At 42.2% G+C, this 15,734-nt stretch overlaps 1 protein-coding gene across 1 annotated transcript; it reads right to left on the bottom strand.

Annotated features, from left to right (window-relative positions):
* Positions 1-1,027: 1,027 nt before the first annotated feature.
* Positions 1,028-14,927, bottom strand: phgdh (phosphoglycerate dehydrogenase; the record flags this gene model as incomplete). Its single annotated transcript, XM_080752624.1, has 12 exons — positions 1,028-1,182; positions 9,428-9,650; positions 9,748-9,863; positions 10,820-10,958; positions 11,892-12,044; positions 12,186-12,334; positions 12,454-12,586; positions 12,690-12,788; positions 12,976-13,030; positions 13,723-13,788; positions 13,922-14,073; positions 14,790-14,927. The coding sequence occupies 12 exons, from the start codon at positions 14,925-14,927 to the stop codon at positions 1,028-1,030; spliced, it is 1,578 nt and encodes a 525-aa protein (XP_080608750.1).
* Positions 14,928-15,734: the final 807 nt, after the last annotated feature.

Below are 15,734 nucleotides of genomic sequence, written 5' to 3'. Positions count from 1 at the left end.
CTGATTTGCCTATCATTTTGATTCGAGAATCGACCGTATAGGTATAAGCATAGCAATTTTATAGTACAGAGATAGTGCTTACCTCTCGCGTATTTTCATGAATGGCTCTTGTTGTTCAACAATGAGTCGTGGCTGTAATGGCCTGTCCCCTCTAGCCAATGCGACACTCTTCTCTAAACATGAACCTCAAATTAGCTCTCAGGACGCTCTATCCTGTCCTATTTTGGTATCTGTCTGTTGTTTGAAAGGCGCCGGCTGCTGCTCCATATTCGGTCGCCAGTTGCTGCGAATAGAGCCGTGCAACTGGTCACAGCAGGGTGACAGGAATCACCCAACAACGCGTTATTTTCCTTATAGGCTTATTCTAAACCCATGCACCATTCCAGACTCGTGATATATGCATTCATCGATGGATAATTCACGCCAAAATTGCTTCGCAGGCTAACAATACTTCACTTCACTGTGTAGGCTTTCATTGAGGCATCCCGAGCCTTTACCCTATATTTAAGCTCCCATTGGTTGCCATGGCAGCTTTGGACCCCATTCTACAGCCATCAAGGCTGTATAAGCTTAAACCCAATAAGGATTAAGAACGTCGCATAATGCAGTTTAATACACCAATGCAGTACAATAACAAATTATAGGCTAGAAAACAGTAGTCTTAATCATTCTATCTAAAACCCAGAACAATGAAAATAAATTAGCTTTAGAATAATTCACACACAAAAAAAAATGAAACATCCATCTACAATGAAACACAGCACACAGTATTTGTTTAATTGAGGTTTAGTTCAAAAAACACATGTAAACATCTATACATTATAATTAATTGTTAATCAAAAATGATCTCCAATCTCTATGTAATCGACTTCTAAACAAGTTGACATCATAAGTAAACTGAAGTATTTGAATGGTGATAACAAGTTGGAATGTTACAAATACACAATCTTAAATTGTTAGCTTTTCAGATACTGAATCCTAGCCTATTCCAGCAGTGTATTGTCATTTTAAGTGTTGCCCTGGTCATTTAAATGGTGAGCTGCACTGCCTCTTTGACCAATGGCTTCAAGGCACCGAGGTCTCCAAGCAGCGAAGACAATCCCATGCAATACCACAAATCCCCAGTTTGGGCTGCAGGAGCACTGAACGATTCCATCCCCACTCCTGCTGTGGCCAGCAAACCTAGACAAAAAACAATGACAAAAGATAACCCATGGGAAGTATACTGTTATGAAGACTAGTCAAGATCAAGATTTATTACAGTCTATCCAAGAGGGAAATAAGAAAATCTAATGTTTGACTAGAACCACAACCCAGCCAGGACTGTGTCAGTTGTGGAATGCACCTGGCAGGAGACAAGGAAGCTGCAAGGGGAAATAGCCATTCTAGACATACTGTTAAACTTTTCACATTTGTGGCACCCTCTATGGGCAGAAGTGAAGGCATATCAAAACCCTGTTTGACTCTCCTTATCACAACCCATGAGAGTATTTGTACCCATTTGGTGAAAAAACAGCAATGACATTTGTTTGTGTGTGGTGCTCTGGATTGTTTAAATGGTCACCAGCGCTTTCGCCTACGATTTTTTCGCCTACATGGATTTGGTCTTTTCGCGTGGCACTTTCGCAGTGGAGGAGAGTGTTTTCACCTAACCTGTCTGGCCGTTTCGCCGCCGTTGAAGAGCCATTTCGCCTATGCTCAATTCTGCTGTCAGACTGTCTATGTTTGCATATTATCCCTTTGTCATTTAAATATTATAGTGACTGTGACAGTGGTGTCAAACAGGGAAACATGTCTGTCCTTAGGTCGAACACCCTTAAATTGCTTTGGTCCGACCACCAAAACCTAACCTTAACCCTAAACTCAGTAAAACTATGCCTAAACCTAACCCTAACCTCAGTAACCGTGACGCGGGTGATTATCTAACCAGCCGACGCGGGTGATTATCCAACCCATTTAATTATTTGGACGCACCTGATTCCAATAGCTCTAATCTGTATTAATGTGATTTCTATGGGGTGCATAGGATAGCCATGTGTAATGGTCACCGTTTGACAGGTGAGGTAAAACCACTGTCATGCAAACATGGACAGTATAGGGCAGGCGAAATGGCTCTTCAACTGCGGTGAATGGGCCAGTCAGGATATGTGAAAAGACTCTCCTCCACGGCGAAAGTGCCATGCGAAAGGACCAAATGCATGTAGGCGAAAAAATCATAGGCGAATGTGCCTGACACCGTTTAAATGCCCCTCAATGGTGATTTGAAGTGTCTTTGAACTGCTGTTAAGTGTTTTCCTTAAGGTCTCATTCTCAACACACCAAACATTGCTGTCCAGACTACTACAGAGTACTGTTAAGTCGAATTATGTCTGGAGATGAGTCAATTGAAAGGTGACAGTCGGCTACTATGGTACTAAAAATAGCCTGTGGCTCACTTTTTAACAACAAACGCTGGAACATGTGCATGCTTAAATCATTTGAGCAGTAAAGATAACCACTGCACAGCCTCAGGACATGGGCACAAAGTTATCTGTATTTAGACTCTTTTGGTTTCATACCCTTCTTATTTAAAGCAGCACTATGTAACATTTTAACAACTATATAGCATATTATGTCCCATAAAATTATAAAGTAACATTTTAAAGGTTAAATGACATTCTGTTTTTACCAATCATAAAAGTCTTTGCCCTGGTCCTAAAAACATGTTTTAAAATGTTTAAACTTGAAAATCCACTCCATGGAGCCATGGTCTCTCTCTCTGTTTAGGTGTCATGAAAAACGGTCTGTCACCTGAAATACTCTATAATCACCACCAGGGGAGCCTCTCTCTCCCACTCAGCAGTTCTCAAACTGGTACCCAAAGTGGCCACTGGCCACACGCACGCACGCTCACACACACACACACACACACACACACACACACACACACACACACACACACACACACACACACACACACACACACACACACACACACACACACACACACACACACACACACACACACACACACACACACACACACACACACACACACACACACACACACACACACAGAGGTCCGCCCAGCTCCAACACAATGACCGAGAGATGCATGCTCGCAGACGCGATGCATGTGTTTCGCTGCTTTGCTTTGGTACAACAAGTCTTGTGTGTGTGTGTGTGTGTGTGTGTGTGTGTGTGTGTGTGTGTGTGTGTGTGTGTGTGTGTGTGTGTGTCACAGTGTGTCTTGTTGAACAAGACACACTGTGACACACACACACACACACACACACACACACACACACACAGAGGCTGAGCTGAGCCCTGACGAGGCACACACAAACAGCATCGAGAGTCGCGAGTGTTTTTTTCTTCCCCGGGACCGACGTTACCGGATCTCTGTGGTTACATCTGTACCCCCGCGGAGTTCAATTTAGACCGTACGCGGTAACGTTATAGCTCTGCTCCGCGCTGCAGAAACACTTCACGGTCCTTCTTCTGTAGTTATTATAGTAACATATTTTGTCTAAATGCCTCCGTTTAGAGAACCACCTATTGCGTGTTATCATAGCGTTTTACTGTCTGCTCTCTGAGTCGCCGTGCCCGTGTGTGTGGAGGGAGGACAGGGCAGCGTGGAGTTATAGTCGGCTGCTCCACGGTCCACGGAGCTCTGCCCCCGGGAGAAGTGCGCTGTCCTCGGGGACTCGGTGATGAGGAGGGAGGCGCTGTCCACGGCCCCAGCCAGGGCGGAAAATACATAGCGATTTTCATTATTTCACAAAAGCATAAACTGACTACTTGATATGAAGGATATTGATGTAAATATATCCGAATGGGTAAATATATTTTATATGCCCATATTTACAATTAAAGGATAATATAATGTAAGAGGTCACTTCCTCAAAACTTGGGCTGTGGAGAAATACAGACAGGGACACTGGGAGAGGGGAGAGGGTAACAGGTAATCTCGCCGAAATGAAGGTCGCCGGAAAACGTGGAAGAGTCGCCGAGGAAGGCTCACCAATTTCGGTGGAATTCTCGCCTGCCTGATTTGGAATTGTCGCCGACAGCTTTTACATGTCGCCGACAGTGTCGCCGACGTTTTTGGAATAGTCGCCTATTTTTATACCATTATAGACAACAAGGTATAAAGGGAGTGAGTGAGTGAGTGAGTGAGTGAGGGGTATTCAAGTGAGTGTAGCCTACTTAGTCGCCTATATTTATACCATTATAGACAACAAGGTATAAAGGAAGGGAGTGAGTGAGTGAGTGAGTGAGTGAGTGAGTGAGTGGTATTCAAGTGAGTGTAGCCTACTTAGCATTTAAAACTCTGATGCCCAGTATTCAAGTGAGTGTTCATATGTCACCCATTCACACGTTACATAAGCTTATAACTGTAGCTGTACCTGTCTTCTGTTAAACATCCTGGCCCCTCAACTGTTGCTTTAAACACATGAGCTAAATTGCGGTTATGTTGGGATAGAGGAAATCAGAGACGCAGCAGCAGCCAGCCAGTGGTGTTGCCAGATTGTCATTTGCGAGAGAAACAAACGTATTGGATCTGCAGATTTAATAGCAGCACGTCTGACTGCACAGATCGCTTCGTTGGGATTAAAACCGCTCGTAGTCCTACCACAGTGGTGCGGTGGTAGGACGTGGCTTTGGAAATAAACGTCATGACACTTTACCTTTTTCTATGCAAACTATAAAGTCTTCAATCAATCCATTTCATCCTCCATGACACAAACGATGCCACTATGTGCTGAGTCGCGGCTCGCAACGACGTGGCTTTGGAAATAAACGTCATGACACTTTACCTTTTTCTATGCAAACTATAAAGTCTTCAATCAATCCATTTCATCCTCCATGACACAAACGATGCCACTATGTGCTGAGTCGCGGCTCGCAACGACGTGGCTTTGGAAATAAACGTCATGACACTTTACCTTTTTCTATGCAAACTATAAAGTCTTCAATCAATCCATTTCATCCTCCATGACACAAACGATGCCACTATGTGCTGAGTCGCGGCTCGCAACGACGTGGCTTTGGAAATAAACGTCATGACACTTTACCTTTTTCTATGCAAACTATAAAGTCTTCAATCAATCCATTTCATCCTCCATGACACAAACGATGCCACTATGTGCTGAGTCGCGGCTCGCAACATGATGCCTGTCAGACAGTAAAATAAAACTGTGTAGATATAGGTCTAGTTTGATATAATTAGGCCTACATTTCTGTTGATGTTTCAACCAAGGGACGAGTTTGTGATTCCCCCATATCCATATAAAACACTCATGATAGCTGATACAACAGAAGTAAATTACATTTCACAGAAGATCTTTTTAATTTGCAAAAGATTTTAAGACAAGGGGTGTTATATTATAGCAATTGATGCAACAATGATGTGTGGAACACTAATGGAGAGACATGGCACGCATTACGCGTCGTGCGTAATGCCATCCAGCCCATTTAATTGCGTTTTGCCATTGCCATATGGACAGAGAGATTTCTCACACGGGGCCATGTAGAAGTAATCAAAGCCATCAGCTGTAGCCTGTAAATGATCAGTCAATCAATTAAAAGGGTACCCACGTCCGTTTAGTTTGGCAGGTCCTGTGCAGGGCTGCAGGCTGAGTTTCAATTGTTTTTTACCGTCATATCAGACAGCGATTTATCTCCGACACAAATTGCCTATTATAGGCCTATTGTAATAGCCTACAATAATTGGCTGGGATGTAGGCCTAATATTACAATTAGTGTGATGATGTGAACTCTAAACGTTCCCCTAATCCCTAACTCTTGACGCAAAGCTATAAGATTCATGTGATATCCTACTCTATAATGTCAGGTCTAAGTTGTGGCATTTAGTACATTATTTCTATTTGATACCAGTGACATGCATTCTGAGACTCTCTCAGAATGCATTGATTTAATCGAATCTTAGAAAAAAGAAAGAAAAAAATTCTGCGCCTATTCTCATTTAATACTATTTCATACTGGCCTGGGATTGTTTTCTTAATAGGCCTATGATTGTTGAATGTCCATACAAAATGCACTTTGTATTTAGGCCTACTTTGAATTTCAAAGTGGGCTATTAATCTTTCTGTTTGGTGAAACAGATACTTGACTGTGCACATTTCAATATGATGTCAAATGCCACTTTGCTGCTTTGTCCATATGCGCTTAGGAAGCAAAGTAAGAGTAAGAGTAAGAGTAGTGAAAATATCCGACCATTTTAATTAAAAAGATCTTCTGTGAAATGTCATTTACTTCTGTTGTATCAGCTATCATGAGTGTTTTGGGGGAATCACAAATAAAATAAACTCGTCCCTTGGTTGAAACATCAACAGAAATGTAGGCCTAATTATATCAAACTATATCCACAAAGTTTTATTTTACTGTCTGACAGCATCATGTTGCGAGCCGCGACTCAGCACATAGTGGCACGTGCACACATTAGACATCAAAGGGGCTTGAGCCCCTGCCCTTTTATCCACTGGTAAAAAGTGCCCTCCGGCCGCACATTGGCACTCGCCATTACTGCTCTCCAGTCTAGACCATGAATGTGTTTTTTTTACTATGGTGAAAGAAATGCAAACGCCCTTTTCCGTGCCATATACCTGAATGCAGCTCCTGAACTTGAATGCAAGTATGTTGAAAGAATTGACCTCTTTTAGAAGTGTCAGCCCCTGCCTCTCTAACATTCTCTGCACGTCCCTGGCACACACTGACAGCTGCACGGAGTGCATGCACACTGTTTTCCTCGTGTCGTCTTGGTCGGAGGCGCGAGCATAGGCTCGGTTAAAGTAGTTTGTGTCATGGAGGATGAAATGGATTGATTGAAGACTTTATTAGAAGTTTGCATAGAAAAAGGTAAAGTTTCATGACGTTTATTTCCAAAGCCACGTACCACCGCACCACTATGGTAGGACTACGAGCGGTTTTAATCCCAACGAAGCGATCTGTGCATCCAATACGTTGTAGTCGTTGGTCAGAGACAAAGTTGCCAGCAGCCAGCTTGTACAGTTATAAAGCTTAGACCCTATAGTTTCTCTAAATAGCACAGGTACAAAACATGTAGTAGTATACTACTGTAACGTGTGAATGGGTGACATATGGGTAGGGTAGCCTACACTCGCTCCCTTTGTTGTCTATTTTGGGCATCAGAGTTTTAAATGCTAAGTAGGCTATAATGGTTTATAAATATATACCCCACTCACTCACTCACTCACTCACTCACTCCCTTTATACCTTTGTTGTCTATAATGGTTTATAAATATAGGCGACTATTCCAAACACGTCGGCGACCATTCTCGATGAGATTTCTCACTGCCTGGATGAGTTTTCTATAACGCCAGGCGACTATTCCAAACACGTCGGCGACACTTGTCGGCGACCATTCCGGGCGACCTTCATTTCGGCGACTCTACTGGTATTCAGGGGAGAGAGGTGAATCGACTGACGACGTATGAGTCCAGTAGCCAATGAACTGCGCGTTTGAGACTCATTATGCAGAAACCAGCACAAACACACAGATAGCAGGAAAACCACTGCATGTCAAAAGTTGCGTTTTTTTTGGTGTAATTGAGGCCAGGAAACATTAAAAAAAGCATAAAAAACTCAAAATTTATTTTTGGATGTCACCACCCCTTTAAAGCAATAACAAACATCTTTCTGTACATTTATAGACTCAGGGAGGTCCCTGCTAGGGGCTTTACAGTATAACTATGTATAGGGGACAATGAGTTTCATCCGGGCATTAAAGCACTAGTGTCCCACCCATAGGTAGAAATGTCAAACACGCAAGAGAAGGTTCCCTATTTATGGACCGTTTCACCTGGGGACCACTCGCCCCTTACATACTACAGTAAGTCAAACAATCTTGACAGGAGGACGTCGAGTGAAATTGACGATCTTCTATGGTAAGACGACTGACACCTTATTATAATGGCAGTGTGTGGAGATAATGGGTAAGAATCTACCATAAAAATAAAACGATGCCTTTCATGGTCTGAGTTTGTCTCTCCCCCCCCATCCCACACCCCCACACACACTTCAAAAATTCCATCTCCGCCCTTGAAAACAGACAAACAAACATAACTCACCTTCTATCATATATAAACATGAACCATGTGTGTCTGTATAAAACTCATGACAGCACTCTGCACAGTGTACAAGCAGACAGGCACAGGCATGGAGCTCACCAAAGCTTAATTTACTGCTAGTTCCTTCAAAGCCACGTCATTCAGACAAAACAGTAAAAGATGGAATGTCACGGGTGGCCGCTGGCTACTGGTCTGGGCGCATATCACTTAGGCATTGCCACATAGGCATGGATCCCTGGCGGTGTCGCCGGTTTGATTCCCTATCCGGACGAACTTTGCCTCATGTCACTCCCTGTCTCTCCCCCCATTATCTGTCAGTCTACTGTCCTATCAATAAAGGCATAAAAAAGCGTCCAAAAACGAATCTAAAAAAAAAAAAAAAGATGGAATGTCACGTCACTAGCGAGTCTGAGCAGGGACGCAGAGAATGGCAAAATCGCGCTCTTTCGAACGACCATCATTCCGACCGGAGGGTTAGCAACTCACTCCACTGAGGTTAGGGTTAGGGTGAGTCGGGTGTCGAAAAGATGACATGTATTAACAGCGACACGCTCCCCAACTGCAAACACATTGGCTGCCATGTTACTTGTGTCCAAGGTGGCCACTGATAGCCAAAACTATGTACTGCGACTTTAATGTTAGAACATTAAACACTGCGTGCATGGTCGCAGCAATTGGCAGTGCGATTTGCAATTGTGAAAACTACAGTGAAACCTATAGAATATCACTGGTTGCTCCAGTTGGATTTTACAGACCTTTTTCTCCTTAAAGAAAAGCAGGAGAAAGTGCTTATGATATTGGTAAGCCATATAGCCTATGCTTAGTGTTAGTGTTTCAGAGAATATCTGACATCTGGATACAAGCCACACTCACTACAAGTTTCAACTCGACACAACAGTGTACACACCATCACCTATTCAACAACAGATTTTCAGCCACCAACGCTTTCCAACACCTATCGATGCCAACATCGGGTCGATGTGTTGTTGGTTTAAGGTAGCCTACCAACAACAAATGTACATGCTAGGCTACTACAGCAGTATTAGGTATCATTCATGTAGCAGTGAGACAGTAGAATGGGAACTACAGTCTCACAGGCACGCAGGTAATTTCCCAAGGAATCCATGGGAAAATATTTGATTGTTACAAACTACGGTTCAAAAGTTATAAAGGGTTGGAGTGCCTTCCTTTGTTCACTGAGAGTGTGCACACACCGATCGATGTCCAAGATGAGCTGTACAGAGTACAGACCCACACAGACAAAAATATACCGGTACTCTTCGCCTCTCGGCCTGTCAGAAATTGAATGGCGAAGACAACAATGACTCTCTTACCAGCCAATGATGGCAGGAGCTGAGGACTGGCCGAGGCCTTGAACAACAGCAGGTTGCCAGTGAGTGAGACTGGCTGCCGGAACACACTGCCACACAGCTCTTGCAGAACGGGCATGCCTCCTTGAAATGACCCACTGGCCTTGTAGCTGGAGCCATTGGTGGACACATGCACCTCACACACCCCATAGGCAGCCCCCTCAGACTTGCTATGGCTTTGGTTTACCTAAAAAAGAAAGTCAAAGATGAGATTCTAGTAATTCAGGACTTGGTCATTAATAGCATGTGATAACCAACTCCTCAAACGGGACTGGACTTTGTACCATAATTCCAGACTCCTTGGCTAAGGTCAGTGCATTGACGAGGTTGGATTCACCAGTTAGAAGCCCAACCATTACAGCAGAAGTCATGAAACCAGTGGAAGTCTTCAAGCAATCACCTGGTGAGTAATAAACATAATTAAGTTATGCTTGCATGCTACAGTCAATATACTGACACTTGCCCATTTCCTCATGTTTAGGGCAAGGTCACTTGGCCTTAAAGTGGTAAATGGTAAATGGTGCATTTATATAGCACTTTTATCCAAAGCGCTTTACAGAGATTGTGCATTACATTCACCCATTCACGCACACAATCATACACCGGTGGCGGAGGAAACCATGCAAGGCACCAACCTGCTCACCGGGAGCAATTAGGGGTTCAGAGTCTTGCCCAAGGACCCTTCGACATTAACTCAGGGGGAGCCCGGATTCGAACTGGGAACCCTTCGTGCTCTAATAACGGTTTCTCTACCCCTGAGCTATGCCGCCCCCAAAGTGATAGTTCCCCCCCAAAATGACTGTTTTTTCCTATCGATTACTCACCCCATGGAGACTTGAATTCATGGATATTTTTTCAATAATTGCAATACTTTTAGGAAACTCTTTGTGTTTCCATAGGGAACAAAGCAGGCTATTTGTGTCTCCATAGGCAGGGAACCACTGCTGGTCATCAAATTATTGGTAATCGATAGAAAATATGTTTTTGGGTGAAGAAAGAATTGAGGGCCAAATGCCAGAGCAACAATGACATAAAATAAAAATGATTTTACAGAAAATAATGATTTGAATTTAAGGGTTACAGATTATTTTATATGTAGCAAAGTAACTAACTCAAAAAACGATTTACTTCACAAAATAATACCTCTGTGAGGTAGAGAATGTGTGAATGAAAACATTTTAGAATTACACCACCAGAGGGAGTTGAAGACCAACATTAGAGGGCCATTCACCAATGATGTCTTTTGTTATTCCTCATTCAAAGTAAAAAAAAAATAGCCTTGTCATAAATGTATGTCTTCTGCTCTAACTTACAGTTGGTCACAATAAAAAAAGTGTATAACGTTCAAGTTCCTACCACGAGTAGTGATTTGCACTTGGCTGAATGGATGTTTGGAAGTACTACATGATTGCAGTACAGCTCCGATGGCTTTTCCAAGTGTGATCCACTGATGTGATTCCTGGGAGAATGTGCTTGCCAAAACCTGTGCGTTCACCTGTATTGGGACAAGATCACATTATGGAACATTTGTATTAATAAAATGCAGACACACAGTTGAACACAAACTTTCACAGTGGCTTGATTCGGATGCCCAGATCAAGTTTCTCTACTTCTTTGGCAACAGCGTATTGTGCATTCCTGTGCCTGAGGCAACCTGGCAACCACAGAACACCACCTCTTCCAGGAATAAAGAGAAAGAGCCCATGTTTTGTTGTGGACCAAAAAACGTCTTCATGGACGACACTGACACAGCCATTTTGCACACACATCATAGTATTTTTTTTTATTGCAGTACACGCTCGATTTTGGCTTCAATTACTACATTTACAGCAAGTCACTTTGGATAGGACCATGAGTTCAGAGGTGAGAATATAAATTATGAATGGATACTAAACAAATGCATTCAAACGCACAGTTAAAATGCATCATTTTAGGTAGATTTGAATTCCCCCTGAAAGGAGGTGTCATTCACTGCCGCCGCTTATGCATCTGTGGTTTTGTTTTGTTTTTTTGTACATATGAGATGTATTGATGTGTTAATATTCTATGCTATGTTGATAAATTGCTATCAAATACAATTATCCTATATATTATAAAAAATAAAACCAAGGATTCTTTCTCCCCAGGACTTTTCTTTGATATTCTTTTAGGCTTAATGTCTGACTGTACCCACACAACGCATCTGTAAACCAGTGAAAGTTGACTGATACAAGTTTGACAGTACTAGAACATACTGTTTTGTGATTTCAGATTGACTCTGAAATGGTCTTCACTCATTTGCAAGCCTCTATATACAATATATACGAAACAATGTTGGAATATGTTATAAAAGCTAAACTACTGTATTGTCAGGTCCTATTGTCTTCAACCTTAATTTGTGTTTTGTGTTAAGACTTCAACCCTGCTTTGTTGCAAAATAATAACTCACAGCTCCAACAAGGCTCTTGCCCTTCACCATGTCCACTATCTGGAGGGCAATGTCTTGTCCACAACGCGCCTGAGCCTCCTTGGTGCTGGCTCCCAGGTGAGGACAGCTGATCACATTGGGGTGGTCCACCAGTGCACGGTCCTTTGGTGGCTCCTGTGGCCAAATGATATAAATGAAGTAAGATTACGCAAAGACAAGATTACAGTATCTTCATGTTAGTACTGAAGGGTTATTTAAATAAATAAAACCTTTGATTTACAGTAATCATATAAACATTGTCCTGAATATCCTTGCCTCAACAAAGACATCGAGGCCTGCTCCTCCACACTGTCCGGACTCCAAAGCTCTAAGGAGAGCAGCCTCATCAATGATGCCCCCTCGTGCACAGTTCACAACCTTCACTCCTTTCTTGCACTTGGCAAATGTGGTATCATTAAGTAAACCTTGGAAAAATATTGTAATTGGATATTTAATGTAGGACCAGCATTTGAGTTGGGCCTAAAAATCTGCCACAATGTTGATAATATTGTTCTCCACATAGTAAAGCCCTATCAAAACTTACCAGCTGTGGAGGGCATTAGGGGAGTATGGACAGTGATAAAGTCACACTGAGGCCACAGCTGTTCCAGCGACATCTGCTCTACACCCCAGGTAGCAGACACTTCATATGGAGTGATTGGATCATAGCCAATAGTCTGTCATGAAGAAAATAATGTATGGTTGAACAAAATAATTAAAATGCCACAGTACCACCCTGAAAGACATGTAAGGACGCAACGCTGTCATCTCATGACCTACCTTCATGCCAAACGACTGCATTCTAGTTGCAACTTCCTTTCCTATTCTTCCAAGTCCAAGTATTCCAAGGGTTTTTCCATAGAGCTCTGCACCCATGAACTGCAAAATAATTAGCAAAACATTGTCCACGGTCCAGAAGCTTGAAAACGGCACAGACTCAAGTTATCACATTTAATTAGTGATGACTGAATGAACAATGGGGCAGACCATGTGACAGTAATTGCACACAGTAGTGCCAACATCTCCATTCTGTATGCAACCAAAAATTGTTCCCCCCATACATTACCTTCTTGCGATCCCACTTCCCTGCTTTCATCGACATGGCAGCTTGAGGAACATATCTGAAAACAGAAGAATACATAAATCAAAATTATGTGTGTACAGTGAAGAAGTGTGGAAAAGTATGCCCTATATCCAGCTATGCACGTAATGCACACATAATATAAATAAGGTGTAAAAGACAGAAATATTCATATTGAATGTGCATACACTAATCCAGGATAGATCATGTATGCATTCATTGAATTAATTAATTCATTCAAACTTTATTTGTTCTCGCAATGAGGGAACAAGCCTTCATTTACGATGTATTGAAATATCAAGATAGGAGTATAAAACATAATGTTTTATTACCCATAGAGTAGTGATCAAATTAAAAAGCCATTCTCAATTATACACTGGGGAACAAAAAATACAAATTTAGGTCTGGGAAAATGGCATTTCACAGGGCAGGAATTAAACAGAGGCCATGATGGCCATGGCTGTAGTGTCCTCTCAGTTTGGCCTTATGCCCCTGAAAAAATAAATAAGGATATGCCCTGTAGCCACGTGGCCATGCTCTGCCCCAGCTCATTTCACTGTGTATAGTGTATTTAGCTTGAGGAACATAGCACAACTTCTCCATTGAAATCAATGGAAGCCCTGTTCATTTGTTTTTAAATGTGCTACCCCAACCATTGAGTTTCAAGTTTTAGTTGCGGGCGGCTACTACAACAAAACAAATTGTTTCATGAAATGAGTTACATAATCTTGCCTTGAGAGGCTCATCACAAGGGTACATGTCAGCTCTGCAGCACTGATGGTGTTGCCACTGGGTGTGCTGTAGGAAATAAACACATTATTCAGTTAATACAATAATACAATTATAAGGAACATACTGCAAGTTAACAAGAACATGCAATGGGCAACACAGCAAAGGGGTTTCAGACCTTAGGTATAGATTTCAAACTTACTTCATGACAATAATGCCCCTCTTGGTGGCAGCATCAACATCCACATTGTCCACACCAGTCCCTGCTCTTCCAATGATTTTGAGATTGTCAGCAGCATTGATGACTTCAGCTGTTACTTTTGTTGCAGATCTGACGACAAGGCCATCATACTCCTAGAGATGTATGTAAATGTTTATGTTTGTTAGCTACAGTACGAAGAAGATGATCTATTGTCAACACTACAGCACACAGTGGCATGTGGAACAAGGCTGTTGTTTGTTGGTCTACCCTAGCTGGCAGCATATTGTGCAATTTATAACTTATTATATTTACATTAAACTATTGACTATATAGTTTAGTCATTTCTAATTGGCCATGCTCTTCGTACAAGAAATCACAGCATTTGTAACCTAACCGGCCCAACTGAACTGAACTGATGATGAACTGATTTAGGTCACATCTGGACAGGCAGACAAAAGTGATGATGAGGCAGAGGGTGTGTGGCAGCAAGCCTTGGATGCAGTTGCATCAGATAATGGTACACGAGGGCGGTCCTATAGCCGAGCAATCCATTTTTGTTCTTTGCCACAAAAAAATCGAGCTGAGCGCAAAAGTGTAAACGTATATCCTGAGGTTAAAGTGCATCCTTCAAACAAAACGTATGCCTAATAATGTAAACTTTTTTCACGTGTTGACACTTTTATTCTATCATTTGTCGTTAAGATAATCGTTATATAATAGGCTATGCTAATAAAACTTAACACGTTTCTCGACTAAAAAGGACACAAAAAACACTGATTGCAATGCAGATCATATGCATGCACGCACGCTTTTATGAAAAAGAAAGTGCGTGTGAACGCAGTCATTCTGAGACCGAATACAACTTTACCTTTAGCTCTGCCATCAAATCATCCTTGCTCATATTTGGCTTTTCCGTGACTTGGATTCCATTCTCTTCCAAAATCTTCTTGCAGCAAGCATCCACACTTTCGCTAATTAATATACTTTTGATGTCTATCGGGGCCATTTTGCAGTGTTCTCCTTTTCAGTAACTTGGTGCACAAACTTCTGTTGGTGTTGGATGGGTAGGAGTGGGTAGGATCTAGGATGGATTGGACACAGAGCTCGTCTGAACGTGTTGAATGGTAAGACTGCCCCTTTAGAAGTAAACCCGCCTCTTCATCCTTTGTGGCAAACCCGTCAGTCTGCAACTGGCAAATCCTGTTTTTATCCAGGACGGCCATCATTTCTGTACAATCTGTAGCGTACGTAACAGGTTTCGTCCCCAAAGAAAGCAAATAAGGATATTTTGTTTGTTTGTTTACCAATTAAAATTACCGTTACCACTCGCACAAGTAGGCCCATAGGCATCGAGTCAAGCGATCGATCCATTGGCACCAAATTATGTGAAAGTTCAACACACACAGTCCATCACCTGACAGACTCTCACATGACAGGCATTTCAGATAATTAGGCTACTGCTACTAGTTTGGTAGCTGGAAACCGTGGAATGAATGAAAAATGGTGGTTGGTAATGAATGAACTGAAGCGTAGCCTAAAACCAGAAGGAATGGCGCCATCTGCTGTTGTCGACCAGCAACCTGTTTTCTAATTGGTTTAAGCGTTGCTTAGAAACATCTAACAAATGACCATTGTTTCCTCACTCTCAGCCTACTTTGAGGAAACCTCTTTTCTTTTATATTTAGAAGTCTAATGTTGAGGACACACATGCTATCTAATTCAAACACTGTAGATAATTGTGTATGAATGCGCTGTAGGCAGCCTATATTATGGCAGCATTGCTACAGCAAGGTCAAAGGAGAGGTTTCAGCAT

Source organism: Nannobrachium achirus (genome assembly GCF_963921795.1).
Source record: "Nannobrachium achirus genome assembly, chromosome: 22".
Lineage (NCBI taxonomy): Eukaryota > Metazoa > Chordata > Actinopteri > Myctophiformes > Myctophidae > Nannobrachium > Nannobrachium achirus.
This window is presented reverse-complemented; position numbering and strand designations above follow the sequence as displayed.